We start from the raw sequence: 25,176 nt of genomic DNA on the forward strand, positions 1-25,176 counted from the left end.
TCACAAGGTGTATTTCAACAGTTATAAAGACAACGGTCGAGGAGTTGATAGCGCATCTCCAACTGAGAAAGCAGGCACTCGGCCAGTGTTATATAGGTACTCGGATACACGAATCAGCATGAGGCCACAAGGCACAGCCCATGCCGATTCTCAAAATGGATCAATCCGCGAGGTAGCTTATTGCTGGACAAGGCTGACTCGGCCCCCAATATTTAGAGTCTCCACATCGACTTCCATTATTCTCACTACAGTCGGTAAGTGTACCGATGATGCGGCTGACGGTGGCTTAGGACTGAGATCGGCACCCACTAGTGCTAGCTAAGAGAAAATGGCCCCCAGGGCTCCTCTATAATAGGCCGAACATCTCAGTTACCACATTAAGTTTGGCGTAGGGAATGGGTTGAATGAGATCGGCACCCAGATAGTACCAACGCAGATATTAATGCCGACGTCTTGCATAAAATCGCCCCCACGGTTGATACCCTAGCATCCCAATTACCTTCTTCAGTATGGTGGAAGAAAAAGAATGCTGCGTAGTAAAACGTATCACAAGTGGGGAAAGAAGAAGCTTGATCAATCATATTTGCAGCCAACATTGGGCGACTGTGTATCCCTATTCCTCGGAAAGCTCTACTCCTTCGCGTGTCTATCTTGCGGATAGATGAATATTTGTGGGGATATAATGCTGTCACAATGGAAGGCTGCAGTCGGATTCCAATGAAGTTAGAGAAGCTTTGAAGGATCCATCGCCGAGCATTCAGAGGGACTTGGCACAGAATTAAGCATTGACAGTCTATGCGTTGTATGAGCCACCTGCCTTGGTGTCAGAGTGGGAGATTAAAAAACAAGAGGGCTTTCGAAAATTGAGGACTCGATATTCAATGGCTAATCGAAAAACACGCTACTCATTTAATCCTGGCCTTCTATTCCCGCATTGGTACTGCATTTCATGTTCCCTTTAACAACGAAAAGAAAAGAAAAGAAAAAAAAAAAAAAAAACGACACTGAAATCAGTTTACACTCTCAACAAATCCATCCTTCAACTGCCAAATAGACAACTAGACTGAATTGTATTTTGGCTCAGTTCCGACCTCGGGTTCCTGCTCAGGTCGGCGGAGTCTTACGAAATCTTTCTCAAGCACAGCCGACATGCTTAAGGCCATAGTGATAACCATGGCGGTAATCTCCTCCACCACCGCCATGCATAGATAGATAGTAGCGTTCCCCTTGATCGGAGAAAATCGCTGGTCGTCGCTGTCGTAATCACCGAGCGCCGAGTAAACTAACCTGAGAACCAGGAAGGGGGCGGAAAAGGCAGTTGCCAGGAACAGCTTGGTCTGAAACCGTCTCAGTGTGAAACAGAGCTGGAAGAACAACCAACTAGTCATCAAGACGGTGATAACGAATACAGCAATGAAGATACCCATAGACGCCTTTACAAGAGCGCCTGGATGGTAGGTATAAGTCCAATGCCCGTCAATCTTGGTATACGTTACATTGGCAGTGCTAACTCCCGCAATTCCAAGAATTAGGCCGACAAAACCCAAGACAGCCACCAGCGTGAGGGGCCTTCGAGGTATTCTTTTTTCTGTGTCACTGAGAGAATGGCACCTCTATTAGTCCACACTTATCGATCTCCAGGGTCTCCCTGTCAACAACTCACATTTGTCTCAAGATTCCAACGTAGGTCAGCAGCAGCGGTGCAAGGCCAATAAGCTCGCACACATTCTCCGCCCGCGTAACGCCAGTTGAGTGATGATCGATCGCTATCATGGTAGATATACTACCGGCAATTCGAAGGAGCGAGAGCGTGACGGGATATCGCCAAATCTTCCTTCCGACTCTCCAACCAGCCCTGTTCCAAATGAAAATTGCAGCGGCGAGGATAAATGGAAATATAATAAGTTGGAGGATAGCTATGCTATCCCGTTCATCGAGTTTTCCCATAATAGTAGTGAAAGAGTAGATCAACAGAAGGAAAAAAGATTTAGAGAGAATAAAACAGGCCAAGATAGAAAAGAACTTGCGGAATAAAACTGGCTGAGAAGAAGATGGTATGTCTCTTTTTATATCTACTGTCACCCTTATGGGCCTTGTCCTTCAGCATAGCCCCTCGTGTACGTCCTACAACCTTGTGGTTGACATACTTCCGTGGGAAGGGGGCTGTTTCGAGGTAGGCATTGTCATTGGCGGAGCATTTCAACTACTACGCAACAGAAGTTACCGCGAGCAATGGGCCTTTCATGGTGTGTGTTGGTCTGTGCTCATCCTGTCTTCCTTATGCTCTTCAGCTCAAACGTGGCTGTGGGTCAAGCGGACACCAATAATAGCATCGCCCTCGCAAAGCTAACGGGATCAGGTTTAGCGGTTTTTCGGTACATGCATCGAAGCCCTGATAAGATAGCATCACTGGCATTTCAATATAAGGTAACAACGGGGGCTATTACGAACCATTCAACTAGTCGAAGCCGAGACCTCTGCATCGTCAAGTTGGTTGGGCACTCCGTGTAGAGTGTAGAGCTGATCATCGAGTGCAGTCACCAACCAGAATAGTCAATCGGGGCCACCTGTGGGCTCTGTTCAGCTGAGGATGTAACGAGAATGCCGTTGTAATCGAGTCTCGTGGAGTATATATTGGTAGGCGAAGACGCGGTGTTTCTTGTATGAACAAAGCCCTGAAAACGTCGATCGCAGCGAGAGCTTGTCTAGGTTAAGCTTCCTTGAAATTCACCTGGATAAGCTTGGCAGCAGAGTTCTTGCAGCCTACACCAATGTTCCTGTTGCATCCGTCCGCATTGTAATCAGAATGGCACTGCGCAGTGAGTCACACGCAAGAGTATCCCGGAGTTGCGGCAACTGTCGTGCTGTTAAGCGACGTGTGCGTATTATTTACCTTCTTCCTGTTCCCTGTCATACACCAAGATGTGTTCTAATTCGCTTGATCACTTCACAGTGTGATCAGCAGCTTCCTCACTGTGGACAGTGCATTCGCACCTGCGAAGAATGTCCTGGGTACCGAGACGAGTGGGACCTCGTCTTCCGCAACCAGACAGATCACACTATAAAACGGTCCAAACAGAAAAGGAGACAGAGAGAGGACACGTCCACTTTACCTAGGAGCTACAGCTCTAACCCACTATCGCTTCCCGAGCTGAGCAATAGCTATGATGCAATAGGAGTCAATTATTTCCTCTGCAACTTTGTCACCAACTACCGATCCTCTTCGCGCGGATACCTTAACTATATTCCAGCTGACTATGTCATTGATAGCCAGCGCTCACCAATGTTGGTGGCCAGTATGGCCGCTATTGGACTTGTTACATTAGCTAATACAACTGGGCAACCACAACTAGCCAAGCATGCGCGCGCTAAGTATTCAGAAGCGATCAATCAGGTAAATGTGGCACTGGCATCACCCACAGAGTCTATCAAAGATAGCACCTTGATGACAGTGATCTCGCTAGGGCTCTTCGAGCACGTTTCGGACTTTTCATCCTGGGCCCGTCATGTCCAGGGAGCTGCTGCGCTGGTGGTTGCCCGAGGCAAGAGTCAATTCTCATCAAGGGCCTCATTTCTTATGTTCAACCAAGTCCGCGCGGATATGGTGGCTGTCTGTATGCATAGTGGCCAACCGTTTCCGGAAGACATGTGTAAGTTGCAAGAGGAAGTAACCAAGCACATGGACCCTACGAGTGCGTTCTGGCACCTCGGTGTAGTGGCCACCCAGTGCACAAAGCTTTTATCGTGTGTCAGGAAGAATAGGGGGCAAATCCCTTGGCCTACATTACTCCAACAGGCGACTGGTCTTCAGGAGGAGTTGCAATATATTATCGGGGCCCTCTCTATGCAATCAGGCTATGCAACTTCCCAGAAAGCAGGCGAAGACCCAGCGGTCTTTTACAACGAGCGATTTGACGTCTACACGAACTCTTGGGCTATCAGGGTTTGGAACAACGCACGAATCCTTCAGATTAGAACCTGCGACTCTATACACTATATCTCGAACCAAATTCTTTCTACAGACCTGGAACCAGTTACCCGGGCCCATATAGAGCTACAGCGTTTAGACACACAAGAAATCGTGTCAAAGCTTGGCAAGGATATAATATCCACCGTTCCACAGGCCTTGGGGGCTATATCTTCGGCATCTGAGACAGGCCACGCTATCGATGTTTCGTCCCCTATCAACGGGTCGGCTGGATATATGATGACCTGGCCTCTCTATACGGCAGGGAAGTCATTGCTCATGGAAGGTGAAGCCCGGAAGTGGATCATTCAACGTCTTCAGGAATTTGGCCACACCGCAGGAATCACGTTAGCCCTGCAACTTGTGGAGAATATTATCAAGATAGATCAATGCGCCAACCGAGAATCCCTGATCTGATATCAGCTTCCTTTCAATGGTTGAACTGAACGATTATCAAGATTGAACATTGAATGTGCACTACAGTGGGGGTCCATTTATCAGGCAGAGAGTGACGTATAGTAAGCCAGACATGAATAAATATCAATCAAGCTTTCACAGACCTACCAGCAGTCCTGTTATAAAAGAAATGCTCAAGATGCTCAGCAATAATAAGATTGAGGGCCACAGGAGGATGAGGGGCTACTTACAGTTCTATGGCAAAGAAGTAGGATAGTTGTAATTCCGTCAGAATTTATTGAACTCTGTAGAACCAGATGGTACATACGACCACAGGGTGTGGAGAACAGGGCTTCCCGTCCGCTCAGCCGTACTTAAGCCACATGTTGAACGCGGCCGACTGGAATATGTGCCCTTTCGAGGTTGCTGCTTTATGGGTAAGCGCCGCTAGGTCGTAGGGTGAGTGTGGGTAATTTGGGTGATGTTGTCGAGAGTGCGGGTGAGCTAGTGGGTGAGCTAGTGGGTGAGTTAGATAATCCGGTAGGATTTTTGTGAAATTAAATAGGGGCGCTTGACCTGGTTATCCTTTATTTTTTTTCTCCTTTAAGATACTTGTTTTCAAGAAACGGTTTAATATGTGATCCTATACGGAAATCAACTATATTATGTGATAAATCCTTATTATCTAAAGAGGAAAGGTAGAGAAAGGTTGATAAGTTTCGTAAATTTGGTAAATTATATAGTTTTACCAGAGAGTACTAGTAAAATGTAAAAAAGAAAGAGAATAAAATATACTATAGAAAGAGCACTCTAGCTACTATAAAAGATATAGTAAAGTTATTAAAAATTAGAAAATATAAATAATTAAATTATTTTACTACTTATTTAAAAGATATTTCTAATTTAAATTTAAATAGATAATAATCTAAGATAAATTTAAAGATAGATATTTTTTAAAGCTAAAGTCTAATTTTTTTAGCTAGATTTTGAAATTCTTTTCTAAAAATTTTATCTATTTATATAAAGGGGATATACTATTTTAATATAGTATAGACTATAATTTATCCTATTTTATTACTAAATAAAAAAGGAAAATTTCTAGGATTATTTTTAAGACTATTAAAAGTAATATCTATAATATATATTAGAAATATTAGAAATATTTCATCCTCTTTCTAATATTTAAATATTTACTTATCTATTTTTCAAGTATATCTATAATATACATTGGGGGTCAAAAGTCTGACTACACTAGCGCGTTTCCGCCGACGCGTCAAAAACTTATACTTTCTTCAACCACCTACTACACCACCATTATGAGGTCTTTTGGAACCGAAATTAGTGGAAATAGAAGGCTAAATCAAGAGCTTTCTACTGAGACGTGCGCGGCAATTATATCTGGTCTAGAGAATAATATATTGCCTACTCAACTTGCAAAGCAATTTAACGTCTGTCGCTCTACTATTTACTCAACCAAAAAACGCTTTCAACACTACTATACCTTGGAAAGCAAGCCTAGAAAGGGCAGACCTCAGAAGCTTACCTTCGCTGAAAAGCGCTATATATATCTGCTTACCCGCCGGAGGCCTAAAATAGGCTACAAGGCCCTGATTGCTAGCAGTGGTTTTTCAATCTCTCAGTCTACTATTAAGCGCGTACTTAGGACTTTTCATTTAAAAAAATGGAAAGCTAAGAAGCGTATATTTCTAAGATCTGATGTGGCTAAAAAACGCCTTCAATTCGCGCGTACGTGGGCCAATTCTATCCATTTACTTGAAATGATGTTTTCGGACGAATATTCCGTCTAACAAAAGTCGAATAATTCAACCCAATACGTGTTCCGCTTTTCTAATGAAGCATATAGAAAAGATCTAGTTAACCTAACAAACCATGGAAAAGATATTTCTCAAATGGTTTGGGGCGCTATATGGATTGGTGGCCGATCTGAATTAGTCGTTCTAGAACGGGATGAATTATCGCCTCGAGGTGGATACTCTACCAAATCCTATCTTACCTGCCTAGAAAAAAGGCTTCTACCAATCTATAAACCTGGCTCTATATTCCAACAAGATAATGCAAAGATTCATGTTTCCTACGAGGCGCAGGACTGGTTTGAAAGGCATGGAATTTAGGTGCCGGATTGGCCTGCACACTCGCCCGATTTAAATCCTATTAAGCACCTCTGGAACCTGCTTAAAAAGAAGCTTTTAGAGCTCTATCCAGAGCTCTTTCTAAGCGGTAGATCACAGATTGATTGGACGCAATTTAGGGAGAGTATTCAAGCTGCTTGGTGGGCTATTCCTCAGGAGCGAATAGATCGCCTTATTCGCTCTATGCCACGCAGACTTCAGGCTGTACGCCTGGCACGTGGCTGGTATACAAAGTATTGATATATGGATTTACTGTACTGTGCATATTCTTGATAAAGAGCCACAGTTAGGGGTGAGCCATGTTGCACTGCTAAGAAAACTTAATATCCAAGAGTTTTTGTCTACAGCAGCACATTCCCTGAATTTATTGGCCTACAGGTGCCCTCTTACGCAACTCACAAAAGCTAGGCGCTAATCCCCCCCTTTAGTATGTTGTCGGTCTCACTTGTAGCCTGCGGCGATGCGAGATTGGGATTCGATTGGCTGGTGGTTCCTCCATTGTCGAGGTTACGGGGCGGCGGCGGCTGGGATGATGATTGGATGAACTTATAACCCCAGTGTCCAAGTGTCAACCATGCGAATAGCACATAGAATAGCCCATACAAATGGCTTATCCGGAAGCGCGCTACATTCTTAGGGGTCTGTATACGATATTATTAGACAATTCGTTCTTTGTTTTCTATCCACAGTCCATCTCTATTAGCTTATATATGTCAAGCCAAAAGGGTAAAGTCATCATCCAGGACATCCTGAAGTTCTCATCTCGGATATTCTCAAGCTCACTACGGCGGCGACACGATGGCAGTGGAACAAAAAGATCGTATACCGACTTGTTAAGATGTCCGGCCGACAGGCAGGAGGTACTACGGCAGTAGAAGGCAGCCAATTTGGCCGGCTGGAGACTTCTTTTTCTACCGGAAGAGGAAGTATACGGCCGGGTGATGGTGTCGATCGTGTTGATCTAGGTTGCTCCTCATGCTGGGGTCGCCGGTTTGACCTAGAGTAGTCCTCATCTTTCGTAGTAGGCTCTCGGGAAAGGATGACTGCATGTTGTAGTTTGTAAATAGTTCAGAATTCCCAGAATAATATCACCTCTCCCGCGAAGTGTCAATCTCCTTTTTTGCTGAGGGTCGTACTCCAGTATACCTGGATCGCGCCTGGGCTTCTCCCTGGATATTCCTCCGAGAATTGCCTCGTGACCTCGACAATGGTAGCAACCAACAACAGCCGACAGAGTCATGTATGAGGCATTTATGCTATTGGGCATACTCGTCCCAGACACATTCTCATCGCCATATGGGTAATTGCGAGATCAGCATGGCTGGGAGGAGAATGGGGACGAAACAGAGGCGCAGGACGGGAGAGAGCAAAAAGTTTAGCCAACGAGCCGGTCCATGCTGACGGGGCAGAGAATCTGGAAGTGGAGGTGAGCAAAAAAAGGGGGGCGAAAGGGGCAGGCGTCTCTGGAGTTGGTGAGACAACGGGCCGCGGCCAGGTGAGTGCAGAATATGGGAGGGGGGTTGAGGAAAAAGAAGTAATTGGACTGAGAGAGGCGAGGGCAGTTCTTATATACTCGGAGGAGCCAGCGGGCGGTGATAACAATACGGCGTACCGGGAGACTATCCCGAAAGAGGCAAAACTAACCGAAACAGGAAATTCACAGGTCCTCGCTTTACATTCAACATCCAAGCTTCAGCTATTGCTAAGCATCAGTATCATATGTATTCACGATATAGAATGTGAGATACTAGTAAAAGAATTTGTAGAGGTGCTGAGAAGATGTGCAGTAGTTATTGTTAGATTGTGACGTTGCAGTGATAGGACAAAGATATTAGGAGCATTGTCCTGCAGCAATTGCCAAAAGGAACAGGCATAGTACATTGAACAAGTTCAATTCAAATATGGCCCCCCTCTCTTAGATATCGATAAATATCATAAATACTATAACCGCTGTCTAAGTTATCCTTATCCTTATCTTTATCCTTATCACCTGAAGAATCAATATCTATTACCTTCTATCCATTTATATCCTCCACCCAAGTTTCATAACTATCATAATATGGAATTAAACCGGGCTTTCTAATAGCCGGATATCGTTCGTTAAACTCCACTATATTCCACGAACGCGAAAACGGTCAAATCCCATAAATCTTCAAACGGACCCAATCCATATTATAAGACTCGTGCCGGTATCCCTTATTAAAAAAATAGCGATTAATCAAGATTATATATTCTCTTTTTTTAGTAATCCAATTTTTGCTTTCGAGGTAAGGCTCTAGACTTTCCAGAATAGATTAAAAGGTATGGTCATCGATTATTAAGTAAAAGATTGACCGTAGAGTGCTACGATAATTGTAGTTTAAATATCGTTTTATCTAGTTTTAGAATAGTTACTGGACTTTAATAGGCGAAGCCTTCTCTAGCAATTATTTATTATTAATAATAACGTTTTTAAAACCCTCCTAGACGATCTCGGTTGGTTTAGGGTTATCATCATATCTTATAGTGCAGTGGATATAGCGATTGAGTTTGGTAAAGGTTTGGTTCCAGTCCTCGTCGAAACCGTATACTGTTTGATAGATAAAATATCCCTATAGCTAATCTTAGCCCCAGTGTACAGATCTTTCGAGGAACTGCCTTGAAAGAGTCTTACCCTACTATGGCTAATTTTTAAAATGATTATAGAATTTCACTATTCTTTGGTCTGGCGAAAAGTCGGATAAAGCCCATAGTTTAGACCAGGATTTGTAGTAGAAGAATCCGTTGTATAAATTAGGTGAGGATAGTTTGGTTTGGTTAGATATAGTGTAAGGAGGCCGATGTCTACTAGTTTGAACTCTGTGCGTCTATGTAAAGCTTTTATATAAGAATACTTGGGACTTAAGTCTAGGTGGGGTAACCTACGGCAACCATGTAGTACCCGGCTTAGTAAATTGTGTAGTCGTGGCTCACGCTGTGGTAAATAACGTAATCCACGGGCGAGCGGCCATCCCGGGCGAGCGGCCACCACACCAGAATTCTACGTATCTTCTAGAAATGAAGCTATTCAAAACACCGAAAAATATGTATTTCTATAGAAAATTTAAATAGTCTGATAATTAGGACACTGAGTAATTTTATGTCCTAGTATATTATAGCCAGAATACCTTGGTGGAGCACGTACACGCTGGCTTTCTACCGGAGCGTCTATATTTATTGAGGCAGTAATTATAGGCTTTACAGTAGAATTTCTGCCTTGTATAAGTTCCTGAGCTTCCTAAACTAAAGTATATATCTAAGCTCTTATCTAAAAAAAGGCCTCGAAAAAGTAAAGTTTATTAATATAGTTAAAACCTAATCTTATCTTATTCTTAACCAGCTGTCCGTACGCACATTTTAAAAAATTAAAGTAATCTATATTAAGTGGCTAAAGTAGATGAGATGAGTATGTAAGTATATAAAGAGGTATAATATCGTTTTAACTGCATATATTATCAAACCAAGGTATTAAATAACTACCATAGCCATCGAGTATTAAAATGTTATGGACCCCAGTCTAGTGCGGTACTAATAGATAATATACTAGCTATAGTAACGATGAAAGTGGTGAACATTATTAATGGTAAAATATTATCTAGACGATAATGTTCCAGTACGTGAATATTAGTAAAGGTGGAATATTACGACCACGATAATATCGAAGGACCTTAATATTATTAGGATAATAATACTGGGAGACTACGGTATTAGTATAGTAACTCCGATTAAAACTAACCCTAGTAAATATAAATATACTCTTTCCGCAGTATAACTAGAAAGTCTATAATAGACACCTACAAATATTATATGATAGAGTATTAGCTGGGGTACTATAAATAGTATACGGTACGATACCTTGAGATACTAGGTAAGATACTAGAAAAGATATACAGGATAGTATATAGATCAAAGATATATAAGAACACTTATTTATATACTTAGTTTAGTTTTTTGTAATTAATCTAAATTATTATTACAGATATATTTTTATATCTAGTATTAGCTTAATTCGTTCGTACTATTTAACAATTAAATATATATACTCAATTAGCTTAGCCTTTTTATCTTAAATTAAAATTATAATATCGTTATTATTTTAGCGGATTGTCAGACTATATTAGGTTATCTTTTATTATTAATTACTAGTTGATTCTAGTTATTAAGTAAATTGTATCTAACCAAGATAGCTAACTAGTTATAAAGTCCTTGGATAAATACCCGGGTATAACACATTGATTACTAGTTTATATAAGTTAAATCTTGGTTAGATTTAAAAAATTAATAATATATCTTTTTAATTATCCAGTAGTAAAAAGACTCCGGTCAAGAATACTCTACTGGCGGAAACTAATTTCGAAAACGAAAACTCCGTAAAGGAATAGCTAAAATAAATAAGAAATATAATTACTTAGCTTATTAATAACGCTAAAGAAAAGAATTAGAAAATCGAAAATCTCAAAACGAAGCTTAGAGAAGTCGAGAAGATTTAAAAGAAATATAAGAATTATATCGCTTAACTCGACAATTAAGTTAGAATAGCGATATTTAAAAATATAATTAAAAGAGTAAAACTACCAAAAGCTAAATCTTTTAATAGAATTTATTCCAAGTTATAAGTATTTTTAATATAAATGAATATATATATTTACATAAATAGGAAGAACTTTATCAACGAAGTTGATAAAATTATTTTTATATTTACTTATTTACAAGAAATAGCGTGGAACTAGTTTAAATTATATATTCAAAAATATTACGAGGTTGTACTAGATAAATAGTTAAATATTATATAAAAATTATTCACCAACTCGGGAAATCTACACAAATATCTTAAACGAATTTTTAAAGATATCGATATCGAAACTATAGCCGAATATAAATTAAAATAGCTATACTAATAAAATAATATATTAATTTATACAGCGGAATTTTAGCAGATTATATCTAAAATAAACTAAAACGAAAAAGTTTATATATTAATTTTTATTAGTAGTTTCAAAGGACATATAAAGGACGAATTTATATAAATTAATAGATTAACTACACTTAACGAAGTAATCGACTTTGCTATTAAAGTAGATAACCAATACTATAAATAACTTATAGAAAAACGAGATAACAAAGCCTAGAGAAAAGATAAATACCAACCTCGAAATTAATATAAATCTAATAATTAAAAAAAATATACAGGTACGAAGAATAGTAATTTCTATAAATTAAAATCTATAGAACTAGACGTTATTAAGAGATGGGACTAATATATTAGTATTTCCTAGTAGAAATGTAAGCGTAGAAGAAAAAAAAAACTCTACTATAATTATGGAAAGATAGGATATATATTAAAGGACTATTAATAAAAAAGAAATAATTATAAATTAAATAGAAAATCTTAGCAAATAAACGCGACAAAGGATAAGTTAAAACCGCCAAAAGAGACGAGAATCGTATAATTTAATATTACTGTAGAAACCAATAAGCTATATAATAAAGCTAGAGAAGTCTATGATATATCACGAAATCCTGAAATTATTAGAGATCTAGGAGGAATTAATAACAAGGCTAGTTCTATATAACTTAATATTAATATAGATTTATTAGTTAAAGGAATGGAACGGTACGAAAAAAACGAATTAAATAGTGATAATTAGATTACTTTAGATTAATTTATAATCTATATAAATTAAGCGATGTGGCCACGTATTAACTAGGATTGGAATAATTTATAAGATATTATAGAACAATAGTATAGATAATTTGATAAGAATAAAATCGACGAACTAATCGACTACGCAAATAATAAAACTAATAAACTTAGATAAATTAATAAATTATAGTATAAAGCTATTATAGAATCAATTAGAAGACGCATACAATATATATTAAATTGTAGGGTAGATAGCTCTAATAATATTAATTAATATCATAAGCCTGTTTCAAGTATTAATTAATTAAATCGAGTTTTGACTAAAATCGATCTCTTGGATGAAGAGTACGGTACTTAATAGATTAGCTATAATTTTAATATAGAGAGATTCCTTGAGATACCCAAGATATTAAAAAATTTTTAAGATAAAGATAAAAACGCATACTAACGAGTTATGGAACTTATCGATATACTATAGAAGATAGTATTACCACGGCGAAGAATAATACCACAATTAAAACTCTATTAAATATAATAGATCGAAGTTAAGATACTAAAAAGATAAGAAAATCTTATAAATTAAATTAATAGTATAATCGACAATATCGCGTAGAACTTTAGAAGATTCTTGCAATTACTTAGAATATTACTAGAACAATATTTATATTAGAATTATAAATATTAGAATTTAAATATCGAAAATTAGGACGAATATTATTAATATTATAATAAATACTTAATTATTTATAAGAAATGCGGTGTAGACCGACTTAATTATTATAGTGAACTTGAATTAATTGATTTAGATAGAGCAAAACGGGGATATAACGGGATATAATATTAATTAAGAGAGTATAAGTATTATTATTACACCGATAAATTAATATATAATTATTATTCCTAGATTATATATTTTAATAATAGCTGCGTACACTATCGCATTTAAAAAAGAATTACATACTTTTGATTATAAAACGACGCAAATCGAAAAACATTTACCACAACTAAGGAAGGAAGATATATTATAACGATTATTATTATTAATAGAAAGCTAGCGCGAGTAATAATAGATTTAAGCGCAACGAATAACTTTATATTACTAAAATATTAAAAAAATATAGGAATTGAAAGACGGCGGAAAAGAAATATCGAACCTTTACTTAGATTAGATAGCTAGAAATTAGAAACTAGTTAAATCTTAATCAAAATAGTATCTATTACTATAGTTATAGAGTAATATATCGAAAGTATAACCTTTAATATTACGTCTTTAGAAAACAAATATAATATAGTATTAAAGATCTTATAACTTAAAGATTATAATTTAATAATAGATTAGAAATAGTGAATACTTTACTTAAACAATTACTATTATTTAAAAAGACTATATATAAAATATAGTACCCGCATCTTTACTAGTAAATATACTAGTAATAGAAAAATTAAACAGCGCGATTAGTATACCGCGAAGGAAAATTCCGCGAAAAATATAATTATAGTAGTAACTCGATATTTGGAAAAGAAATAGTTAGCTAAACTAATGGAATAGATACCTACAAATAAATAAGAATAACTAGAAATTATAATACTAGAAAGTAAATTAGAAAAGGAATAGTACTTTTTACTAGAAATAAATTAAATATTATTAGAGTTAGACAGCGATTCTTAGATACTTTTGGATTCCTAGGAATTAGTGACTAATTCCGTAGGATAATTAAATTTATTTAAAGAGTATCAAGAATTCTAGAAGCTATTTAAATAGCTATAAATAAATAAATTACTAGAGTATAGACCGTATAACTATACTATTTCTATTTAGGAAGAAAAAAAAATGATATATAAATAAATTTATCTAATATTAGGAAAAAAATTATAAGCTCTAAAGAAGTATATCAAAGATAGATTTAAAAAAAAATAAATTCGATTATTAAAAAGTCTAGTAGAACACGGAATATTATTTATATTTAAAAAGGAAAAAGAATTATAATTATATATCGATTATTAATTACTAAATAAAATTACGATTAAAGATAGATATCTATTACTATTTATTACAGAAATATAAGATAAGATAAAAGAAGTAAAATAGTTTACAAAGCTCGATATTATAGATATATATTACCGTTTTAAAATTACGAAAGGCAAAGAATAGAAAACTATATTTCAAATAAAATATAGATATTATAAATACTTAGTTATATTTTTTAAGTTTACTAATATATTAGTATCGTTTTAGAGATTTATTAATAAAGTATTAGGGGAGATTTTCGATATATTCGTTATTATATATTTAAATAATATCTTAATTTTTTTATATAACCGCAAAGAACACGTCAAATATATCTAAGTAGTTTTGGAAAAATTATAGAAAGTAGAAATATAATTGAAACTAAAGAAATGCGAATTTTACATTCAAGAAATTAAATTTTTAGAATATTAGATATCTATTAAAAAAATATAAGTAAAGGAAGAGAAAATAAAAGCTATTTAAAAATAATTTAAATTAATTAATTTCAAGAAACTATAACAGTTTATTAGATTATTAAACTATTATTAAAAATTTATTAATTAATATATACAAAAGCTAGGATCACTTTTCGACCTATTTAAAAAATTGAAATAATAGAAATAAATAAATAAATATTAAAACATATTTAATAATATAAAAGAAATAATTATTATAGTACTAATTTTAATATAATATAATCTAATTAAATAAACTATTATCGAAACCGATATATTTAACTATACAATTAGCGTATAAATAATATAAATAGAGCTAGATAGAAAGTTACAATTAATAATATTTAAATTTAGAAAATTAGTTTAAGCTAAATTGAATTACAATATCTATAATAAAGAATTGTTGGTTATAGTATTAATATTTAAAAAATAGAAAGTATATCTAGAAGAAGTATAATATCAGATTATTATAAAATTAGATTATAAAAATTTAATATATTTTATAACTATAAAAGAGTTTATATAATAATAAGTAAAATAGGCTAAAATATTATCACAATACGATTTTAGAATTAAATATTGTAAAGAATTAGAAAACGGTTAAGCCAACACTTTAAACCGAAGACTAGACTATAAAATTAAAAAAAAAATAATTAAGTCTATAATATTAAAGTCGTATAAGGATAGATTGATTGGATATAATTACTAGACACTCGCAGCAGTAACTATAGAAATTAAGAATTTTATTTAATATCTCATTGCGAAGATAAATAAAAAAAACGAATTATTTATATAAAAGCTTAAAATAAGTAATAATCTATTTATTAAAGATAAAGATGGAATTGTATATTATCAAAATTTTATATAAATTTCTTAGATACTATAGAATATAATAATCTAGGAATACTACAATAATCCAACACGAGGATATTTTAAAATTGAAAAGATATTAAAATAGATCGTAAAGAATTACTATTTCCCAAATATAGTAAAATAAATTAGGAAATATATTAAAAAATATAAGATATATATTAGAGATAAACTAGCGAGATATAAATTATATAGACTTATATAATTACTAGATATATTTTCGAGACTTTAAGAATAGATTATAATCGATTTTGTGGAATTACTACTTAAATTAAAAAAATAGAATATAATAATGGTAATAATAAATTAATTTACTAAATATATCCATTTAGTACTAAGTAAATTAATACTCAATATAGTATAACTTATATATATATTATTTAACTATATCTTTATTTACTATAGAGTGGTAAAAAAGATTATATTAAATTAGGATAAATTATTCACGTCAAAGTTTTAGCAATCGCTTATAAATTTAATAGAAATAGATCAAAAATTAACCACAGTATATTATCTATAAGAAAATAGTTAAATAAAAAAAATAAACTAAATAATTAAATAATATTTACGACACTATATTAATTATTAATAGAATAATTAAGTAAATCTATTATTAATAGTATAATTTATATATAATAACGCGGAACACTCGACAATAGAAATAATATCCTTTTATATAAATTATAGATACTATGTTAGGTTAGCTAGAGAACCAAAGAATAGATATCTTATTATAGAAAAAGCTAGTAGAATAGTTAAGAAATTAAAGAATTTGCAAAATTAACTATTATTAGATATTAAATTCTTTAACTACTACGTAGTAATATACTACAATCGATACTATAAAAAGGAACTTATTTTTAAAAAGGGGAAAAAAGTATTTCTACTTCGTAGAAATATTAAAACGAAATGACCAAGTTCAAAACTTAACTATTAAAAAATTAGATTATTTAAAATCAAAAAATAAATTGGCAACGTTAACTACCAGCTAAAACTATTAGACTCGATAAAAAGGATATATCTAGTATTTTATATTTTATTATTGGAACCTGTACCAAAGAATACTAAAATTGTTAAAAATATCGAACTCGACGAAGAGAAAATGGAATACGAAGTCGAAAAAATACTAAGCTATAAATAAGTTAATAGAAAACTGTACTACCTAGTAAAATGGAAGAGTTATAATACCTTAGAAAACTTATAGAAGCCTATCGAGAATTTGATAGGCTATTACTAGCTGGTTTAACAGTACTACTAGTAAAAGGATTAAAGTTTACCTAGAACGAAGGGTCGCTAATTACTTAACTTAGACTAGTGTTATCTAAAAAGGCGACAAGTTAAGTAGTGTTGTGAGCATTGATAAAACGCTCCAGCTCTTAAAAATCCTCGGTGTTTAACAAATCTTTCTTATCTAACCGATCCAGCACCAGTGAATCGTAATCTAATATCCGCTTATCACGATTTTTAAAAAATTGTTACTGTTTAAATAAGCGAGTTATTTTAGTAGAAATATGGGCCTGCTCGGCCAAAGCATTAGCTAACTAACTTTAAACCAATAACTATTCACGTTTTAAATTATTCTATTCTTTATCGCTATAAAATCGCTTTTCGTATTTGTAATTACAACGGGTATAGAAGAAATAGTTTCGGCTCTTAGAATTTATAATATATAGCAACCCACGGGAAAGACAATATTTGTATAGATTTTTAACTAAATAATCATTCTTTTTAATCTTATCAGCCTAACGAATACATTCGCTGTAACGGTTACGAGAAGAGGGTTTGTAAGGAGGTATAATGGAATATCGCAAAGAAAAGGGAACTTACGAAAAAGAAAAGTTACGACTTTACAAGGGAAGAAACTACGAATTTATACTTTCGAGGATGAAAGCTTAGAAGAGGGGGAGTAATATTATAGACCCCGGTTTAGTGCGGTATTAATAGATAATATATTAGTTATAGTAACGATAAAAGCGGTGAATATTATTAATAGTAAAATATTATCATCTAGATAATATTCTAGTACGTAAATATCAATAAAAATAGAATATTATAACTATAATAATATTAAAGGATCTTAATATTACTAGAATAATAATACTAGTATCCGTTGACATGGTTAGCGGGGCGCCGAAAACGGCTCCCATTGCACGGTTCATCTGCCGCCCGCCACCGCCTGCTACCGGCGGATATGCTCCTACCTCTTGCGGTATAGTACTCGCCACTTTAGGAATCGCGTCGCTCTCTCGCCGCTTTTGCGGCTTCCCCTGCCGCCTCAATACAACCCGCGGCATCTATATAAGCCTGACACCTCTCCTTCAAACGACGACGCACTTTGTCTTTCGCTTTCTCCCCTGCTGTCCCTTCGCCCCCAATGCACTGCCCCCTTCTGAGGGTGCCGCGTTATCCGACGATTGCCCTTTTTCGGTATGATGTCGTCCCACTTCCCACTCCCCTCTTTTCGCCCTTTTCAGCTACGGAGTCGCCGACGGGTCATCTGATGGAATTGAGGCATTTTTAGCGGTCGATTCATTGGCATTTGGGTTAACCATGGCGCCTCTGACACCGTTCTCCTGCTTGGTTGCTGGGATCTTGCTGTTGGTGTGGATTTTACCTCAACGTGTGCGAGTTGATCGGTGATTTTGACCTTTGATTTTCCCGGTCTCTTCCCCCGTCTCCGGTCTTTTCTTTTCTTCTCTTCTTTCATTGTTTTCGAGTTGTGCTTCCTCTGTTTCTTCATTATTCATTATTGGTACCTTAAATCGACTCTCATGATCACTGTATGCACAGATTTCTGGGGTTCTGGACAGGGAAAAGGGCCACCGCTCATCCACATACCTGGGGTGGCTAATGTCCTTAGGTTCGGGTGACCTAGGTTGCGTCTCCTCCTCTCAAGGCTGTGCATTGACCTACGATCTGATTCTCTTTACGTGCTCTCGCCTTAATCTTACCAGCCAATAGCGAAATTGCCGCATTTCTTCTGTTGTTGTGTATGTCTTTGTCTCTTGACATGTGAGACCTGGAGCTGGCATGACCGTATACTATTGGCGCAGGGCACCGGATGTCAGCCTACAAGCGACACTTTGGATGAAGATGGAAACATCGGCGGTGGCCCCCGGCGCGGCCGGTAAGATTGGAGGATTGGACGAATGGTCGAGTCGACGCGCCGCGAGCATATATAAAGAGGCCAGTCAAAGCTGCAAAGAGTTGCCGGTATTGTGATTTATTTCCTCGCACCTACAGTCTTCCCTTCAATATCCATTTCCATCTTCCTGTTGCTGTCTCCCCAACGCCTTTCCTGCCAAAATACCTCATTTTCTCAAACATGTTCCCTACATTTCACATAAACAACTTCAAGCCGTGGGCTCCCCCTCACACTAAACAAATCACACCCCACAAATCCCTCGCTTCGCGCGCTCCGCGCACTCCAATACCCACCCCAAAACTCAACACCCCCCCTCCCTACAAGCCTCGTCATCATTCCTTTCCAAGCACTTTGCCATCTCCCAAACATTGCCTCCCAGCGCGGCCACCGGCCGAAGTTTGCTTGCATATCAGCGCAGACACTCGGCCGTGTACGTTGAACTCCCAACCTCCACCAAGGGAGTGTTCTATACCGCCGCCGAACACGCTATCTTCGAAAATTCCCGAGCACGGCACAATATCTACATGCTATCCAGTAGATCGCACATCAAATTCGGATCCAATTCCACCCTGCTATTTCGAAGATATCATGGATGCCCCAATTGAGCCGCCGTTCTTTCAAGAAGACACCGCAGGGGCTAGCCAATCTTCACCCAGCACTAGCTCAGAGGATAGCTTGGAAGAGTTATTCGGCTTTCCAGGTCTACAGAGCAATATTCCCATTGACCCAGTGATCCTTGCCGACAATAAGCCTTGGGAGGAGGAGGCTAGCGGCCTTCACCAACATATCCAGCAATGTGATGATCTTATGTTTCCAGAGACAATTTGTCCATATCCTGAACCTCCAACTCTTTGCGACACACCCGATCAACTCCGGAGTTCCAGCAAAGACCCCGGCAACCAGGGTGGTAATACTAAAACAAGCGACCACCCTCGCACCCAGAGGCATCGACAATTGAATTCTTCTAATCACAACAATGAAGCCGACACATCTTGCTCTAACGACACAAGTGAGAACCTCCACGGCGAACAGTCTAAAAAACACAAGCGAAAGACACAGCGATCGGGATCGGGAGGAAGATCTGCCAAACGGATTCGACTTCCTCTCCGATTACCAACAAGGGAGGATTCCTTCACCGGCCTTCCTTCGCATTTCTTATCTCTACCACTTGATGAACGCTTGCAGTTCCTTTCTTGGCTTTTCGAAGGTGCTTTACCACGTTGCATGTCAGACTATCCTCTCACAGCATCTGAACAAGGAGATGCGCCGGAAGCCAGTTACTCTACTATCCCTGATATGATTGAGCAAGCCCCGCGGGGTAGCATGGAGGTCATGGAAAGCTCGAGAAAGGGTGCAAGATGGTCTCTGGAGGAGGAGACTCTTCTGCTGAAGCTGAAGAAGTATGAGAAGCGGCCTTGGAAAGAGATCGAGAGATTATTCTCTGAGGAATATCCAGGGAGAAGTCTTGGCGCGATCCAGGTGCACTGGAGTACGACCCTCTGTAGAAAAGAGGATTAACACTTCGCGGGAAAGGTGATAGTATATTGGAATTCTAAACAATATATAAGCCACGACATGCAGACCTCCTCTCGCCAGAGCCTAGTACAGACGATGAGGATAACTGTGCTCGACTACTCGGCTTAAACTGGCGATCTCAACATGAGGAGCAAGCAACCTAAGTCAACACCATCACCCGACTGTGTACCTTGTCTTCTAGCGGCTATTACGTAAACTTATAGTCACGCGGTAATTGTTGATGAGAGAGCTGGCCTTACCTGCTTACATTCCGGTTGATTTCGCGCTCTCAATGCTTTCTGATGATATGATTATTCTTCTACAATCCGTACCTAGAGACATGGCTGGTAATCATGAGTTCCGTGGCTATCTAAGTAACGACCTTGTCGCATCGATCTCTTTCCTCCTCGACAAAGCTTGTGTGCCCTACTTTGGGGTAACTATTTGCTATGGTATATATGGAGCGGTGTTCTAGGACATGGTCCTTCACCGTCGCTGTTAATCCAACAGGATGTTCAACCTGCCTCCACCATTGGATAATACATCGGTTTTGTCCATGGGATACGTTAGACATTGAATGGATGATTTTCTGGGGTTGCTTTGGACCAATGCAAGATGGGTCACATAATGTATATTTAGAATGGTTAACTTATTGTCGGCGAAAGAAACACTAAGAGTCGAGAGTTGGCATAAATATACTTTACATTAGAATAGCTTGCATAGTTAATGTAACAATCGGCCTTTCTGCTAATACAACATGTTCATCCTATCCATGTTGCTCCTCTCAACTTTGCAGCCTGCGAGGTAAGCCACGTAGCTACCGTATGGAATAACCCGTTGCCATTCGTCATCTCATCGTTCGCCGCAGACGATGGGGAACACCATGGTTCCATTAGAGCGTTGGCAAGGAATTCTTCCCGCGTTATCTTACCCCCGTCCATGAGCGCTTTTTTCTCTTCCATTTGCTCCAAGGCTTCATCATAGTTATCCAACTCGTTGATCTTCCGCGACGCGAACGCCTCAAGCAATTCTGGCTGGTCAAATTCCCTCTCACGCTTAGCCCATTCGCTAGTCCCCACATGTTGACGGAGCTTAGTAAAAGGAAAGCTGCGATGGTCGTTAAAGCCAGACATGAGGAGCATGTGTAGCCACATAGCTCCAGAGGCTTGCGACCACTTAACAAGACTAGAGAGCTCTCTCTCTTCGTGGCCTGGCATTTCCATCTCTTCCTCCTCCAAGATATGTATGAAGATATCAAGGTACTTAAAGTACCGGGTAGCAATCTTGGGTGGCTCCTCACCCTCGTAGTCCCATGTACTGTTAACAGGCCTGTCTTGGAGAAGCCACCACGGTGCTGAGCCAAATAGTTGGGCGGGCCCAATATATGACCATTCAAGATCTACTACTCCAACAACAGTAAGATCTTCTTTACCACGAACAATTAGATTCGCTAAGCCAAGATCGTCACAAATTAATTTAAATTTGTGACGATCATACTTTGGATTGACCAGGTCAGGTATCAAGGTTTTTAAAACCTTAAACATCACATATTTGTTCTTAGCATCGTATTCCCCAACGATCGAGTTTGGCTGGCGAACAAGCTGTTCCCAGTCTTGCCCAACGATATACTGAAAATACTCTGTGGTCGTCGCAAACCCCTGGGTTCGGTCACCTGGGAATCATTCCTTAGCCAACGTAGTTGATTAACCAGAGTGTTAAGGAGACAAGACGTACCAAAAGTGTCAACCCCTCCGTTCTGTAGAATGCTATGCGACTTAAAAGTGAGCGGCCGTGGCAGTGTAGGGTCATGGACTCCGGCCTGTGGCGATGGTAGGCTACCGATCTGATCAAAATCGAGCTTGAAAATCTGAAGGAGGAAATTCGCCAACTGTCTATAGATATATTCAACATCACGATCGCTGATATCCTCCCTCATAACTCTGCTGGGGCGATCGGCAGTGGGATCCCGGAGAAGATCGTTTAGGCTCACACCCTTGATAAAGTCCATCATGATAAACGGACCGAGGCCAAGTGGATTACTGGTAGCGGGACCCCACGCCTGGACTGTCGGGACGGGAATAGTAGTTCTATCGCGGAGAAGACCCAGAGCCGTTACCTCCATCGCAACCTTCTCGTCGGTGTAGTCGTCACAGACCATTCCCGCGCGAGGGAAACGAACCATCCAGGCTGTGTTGTCACTAAAGACAATCTTTATGCCAGCATTAAATGCACCGTGGTGAAAGGTACCATCAAGTTTACAGGGAAGCTTGTTAGGATGGAAAGTAGACACCCACTGACAAAGACGACCCGTTCTGTGGGTCTCGTTCACCTTATCAACCCAGAGCTGGCCCTGCACCTCGTGGACGAGGTCAATAAGTGCATTGGTGTCCATAATGCCAGAGAGGTTTCTGATAGATAAGTAACAGGACTTGTGGCGATACAAACTTTAGCCAGTAAGTTTGTTTAGGAACGAGTGAGGTGGACAAGGAAGGGGGGCTGGCCTATTTATGGTCGGTTGGCACGAGCATCGCTGCCTCAGGCATAACACTATTCTCTTGGCATAGTATCTATTATTACATTAGGCACACAGTCCATGGGTTCAGTTATTTGAACCTTTTATGATTATCTCAAACGCTATAGTACTCCCAGACCTCAGCAATATCGTCTAAACAGCGCCATCAAGCTAAATGTATTTCGTCATAACGCTACAGGTAGGAATGATAGAAACTTAACATTTAGAGTCGCATACTTAAAAGTTGACTTACAATGCCACAGAATATCAAGAAAGTAAATCAAGTAATCAACTCCTAAATACGTCGACACGGGTTTGTCAATAGGTATTATGAAGTTTGGCTAGAGAAGAAGATGCGTAACGCTCCCGCAAGAGAACTGACTACTCAACAATCCACTGAAAGCGCCAGAATCACAAATTCAAGGGAGCTAAGGAGTAAAAGTTGACTGAGATGTTCTTTTCCCTCAGAGCAGATCTCCCAGGTTAATAGAAAAGAATATACATTCCAAAGACAGTAACGACTGAAAGAGAAAAAGGTTGTGGGTACAATAGTTGAAACAGTGGTCAAGCTTCTGGCTACAGACTACCAGTAAGGCTAGGTAACCAGCCTGAATGGCAGTCTATCCGGACTTTCCGCTCTTCTTTTATTGGTAATCATCAGTACATAGCACGCCAATTTAAACAGATTGGAAAGTAAGGGTCGGGGACGAACAGTAGAACCTCCCTCCTTTGCGGCCTTCTCTTCAGCCTCGCGTTTCGCTCGTATCTCTTTGTTCCTGCGACGCTTCTCGATAGAGGAATTGGCAGTGTCAACCATCTGTCCAATGGCATTGCTCCCAGCGCTAGCAATCGCGTCATTCACTTCCATTCTGGCGTTGGGATCAATGTTGTCGGACATCGCGGGCAGACGTAGAGTAAATTGTGAGTTTGACTGTCGAGAGTCAGGCTAACGTTCGAGACAACTAGCTTTGAACAGGAGGGAATATAAAAGGAGAAACACAAACACAGTACTTCCGCTTCAGTTATAGCCTAGATATTTTTGATGTGAATGATGGTACGATAACGAGAGGGCCATTCTACTCTTCTTATATCGCATAGACTCTTAGAAAAAGGTACTGTTTTCACCGAGATATCTAGTAATGAGCGGGTAATGGAACGTAAGTTTGGCGATTTGGCCTTTGCTGCTAGCAATAACGATATCTAAAAGATACTATTGGATGGATGGCTTCCGAAGCTAGTTGAGTCGACGAGCGCATATTACGCCTGCACCGTACACCCCAGTAGTCAAACCAGTGAGAGCCTGGAATGAATGTGATGAGGTGTGGATCTGGTGAGTATCGCGACCCTATGAATTGCGGTTAACCTCCAAATTACCACATCGTGTAGCCTTTTCCCTGGCCCAAATACGCATCACAGACCTTCCGGTCAGTGCGAACATGCAGCTAGCGCTGTTAGAGTATACTCGAGATACCAATCAGAGGGTTAATTTTAGCGCTGCTATTGTTTTAAAATAGGGGGCTAGGTATATCCCTTATAATAGTAATAGTAATTGTGATTGATAGGCCGGGAGCTTTAGTTCTAGTGTCGAGCTTTCTAGGATTATACTGGTCTGTCCCGCTCAGTGCGCTCGAGGCTTGCAGCAAGGCTAAACTGCGTGATATCTGCGCGGTTGTATAGGCGCTGCATACCATAGGAGGTGCTTCGTGGTGGGTACCCCTCTAGGGTGAATAGCATTGGACTATGGAAAGTCGAAGTTACAGGTGAGGCTGAAGGATTGGGAAACAGACGTGGGTGTCGAGCTTTGTGATCGATCCAGCTAACGCATTCGTGATTTGGTCATCCCCAAGAGGCTAAAACAAAGTAGACAGAGCACTATCTGAGGGCTCTTTTCATTGTTGACTACCTTTTTTGTCCCTGAATGCTGTTGCGTTTAGTGCTGGTCAACGAAGCTTTACTAGAACAGCGGCCTGTCCAAAATGACAATTCTCCAGAACAGGCTATAGTCCTAATTGTACAAATAGAGGTTACGCATAGTGGTGCTCGTCTTAGTTTCAACTCGGCGTTAAGCTCCTCGTTATTTTTTGCCAATCAGGCCAGACTAGGTCAAAGAATAAGCCCCCCATCTTACGTAGATCAAATACCTCAGCCCCGACCTAATCCTACGTCAAGAAAAGTAAGTTTGTGATTTGCGCTAAAGTTGGCCAATGGATGCACTGCAAGTTAACAAGGGTTCAGTACGCTTGACCACTTGACCACTTGTTCACTTGTTCACTTGACCACTTGACCACTTGACCACTTGACCACTTGACCACTTGTCCACTTGACCACTTGTCCACTTGTCCACTTGACCACCCGTTCACCCGACCACATTATTCTTCTAAAGCATCTGCTTGTCCACTTCACCACTTGTCTACTTTTCCACTTGTTCACTTGTTCACTTGTCCACTTGTCCACTTTTCCACTTGTTCACTTGTTCACTTGTTCACTTGTTCACTT

General features: G+C 38.5%; 7 protein-coding genes across 7 annotated transcripts; 2 read left to right on the top strand and 5 right to left on the bottom strand.

Annotated features, from left to right (window-relative positions):
- Nucleotides 1-1,058: 1,058 nt before the first annotated feature.
- Nucleotides 1,059-1,947, bottom strand: BDV37DRAFT_292138 (uncharacterized protein; the record flags this gene model as incomplete). Its single annotated transcript, XM_032089116.1, has 2 exons — nucleotides 1,059-1,596; nucleotides 1,664-1,947. 2 exons carry the CDS (start codon nucleotides 1,945-1,947, stop codon nucleotides 1,059-1,061), a joined length of 822 nt encoding a protein of 273 aa, XP_031943916.1.
- An 859-nt stretch (nucleotides 1,948-2,806) lies between these two features.
- Nucleotides 2,807-4,384, top strand: BDV37DRAFT_292139 (Zn(II)2Cys6 transcription factor; the record flags this gene model as incomplete). The annotated part of the gene is made up of 2 exons (XM_032089117.1): nucleotides 2,807-2,878; nucleotides 2,954-4,384. The coding sequence occupies 2 exons, from the start codon at nucleotides 2,807-2,809 to the stop codon at nucleotides 4,382-4,384; spliced, it is 1,503 nt and encodes a 500-aa protein (XP_031943917.1).
- A 4,024-nt stretch (nucleotides 4,385-8,408) lies between these two features.
- Nucleotides 8,409-9,503, bottom strand: BDV37DRAFT_269926 (uncharacterized protein; the record flags this gene model as incomplete). Its single annotated transcript, XM_032084459.1, has 6 exons — nucleotides 8,409-8,528; nucleotides 8,676-8,793; nucleotides 8,848-8,888; nucleotides 8,982-9,104; nucleotides 9,207-9,336; nucleotides 9,466-9,503. 6 exons carry the CDS (start codon nucleotides 9,501-9,503, stop codon nucleotides 8,409-8,411), a joined length of 570 nt encoding a protein of 189 aa, XP_031943918.1.
- Nucleotides 9,504-17,874: 8,371 nt separating this feature from the next.
- Nucleotides 17,875-18,300, bottom strand: BDV37DRAFT_242865 (uncharacterized protein; the record flags this gene model as incomplete). Its single annotated transcript, XM_032081368.1, has 1 exon — nucleotides 17,875-18,300. A coding segment is annotated over exon 1 (266 nt), but the record flags the coding sequence as incomplete, so codon positions are not given.
- Nucleotides 18,301-18,833: 533 nt separating this feature from the next.
- On the top strand, nucleotides 18,834-19,825 carry BDV37DRAFT_269927 (uncharacterized protein; the record flags this gene model as incomplete). Its single annotated transcript, XM_032084460.1, has 3 exons — nucleotides 18,834-19,116; nucleotides 19,279-19,662; nucleotides 19,701-19,825. 3 exons carry the CDS (start codon nucleotides 18,834-18,836, stop codon nucleotides 19,823-19,825), a joined length of 792 nt encoding a protein of 263 aa, XP_031943920.1.
- Nucleotides 19,826-20,885: 1,060 nt separating this feature from the next.
- Nucleotides 20,886-22,926, bottom strand: BDV37DRAFT_58566 (uncharacterized protein). Its single transcript, XM_032090924.1, has 2 exons — nucleotides 21,903-22,926; nucleotides 20,886-21,840 (listed from the first exon to the last, which is right to left on the bottom strand). Exons 1-2 carry the CDS (start codon nucleotides 22,558-22,560, stop codon nucleotides 20,930-20,932), a joined length of 1,569 nt encoding a protein of 522 aa, XP_031943921.1. The 5' UTR covers nucleotides 22,561-22,926; the 3' UTR covers nucleotides 20,886-20,929.
- A 374-nt stretch (nucleotides 22,927-23,300) lies between these two features.
- BDV37DRAFT_280874 (uncharacterized protein) lies at nucleotides 23,301-23,578 on the bottom strand (the record flags this gene model as incomplete). Its single annotated transcript, XM_032086685.1, has 2 exons — nucleotides 23,301-23,321; nucleotides 23,393-23,578. 2 exons carry the CDS (start codon nucleotides 23,576-23,578, stop codon nucleotides 23,301-23,303), a joined length of 207 nt encoding a protein of 68 aa, XP_031943922.1.
- Between the last annotated feature and the right edge of the window lie 1,598 nt (nucleotides 23,579-25,176).

This window comes from Aspergillus pseudonomiae (assembly GCF_009193645.1).
Source record: "Aspergillus pseudonomiae strain CBS 119388 unplaced genomic scaffold BDV37scaffold_16, whole genome shotgun sequence".
Lineage (NCBI taxonomy): Eukaryota > Fungi > Ascomycota > Eurotiomycetes > Eurotiales > Aspergillaceae > Aspergillus > Aspergillus pseudonomiae.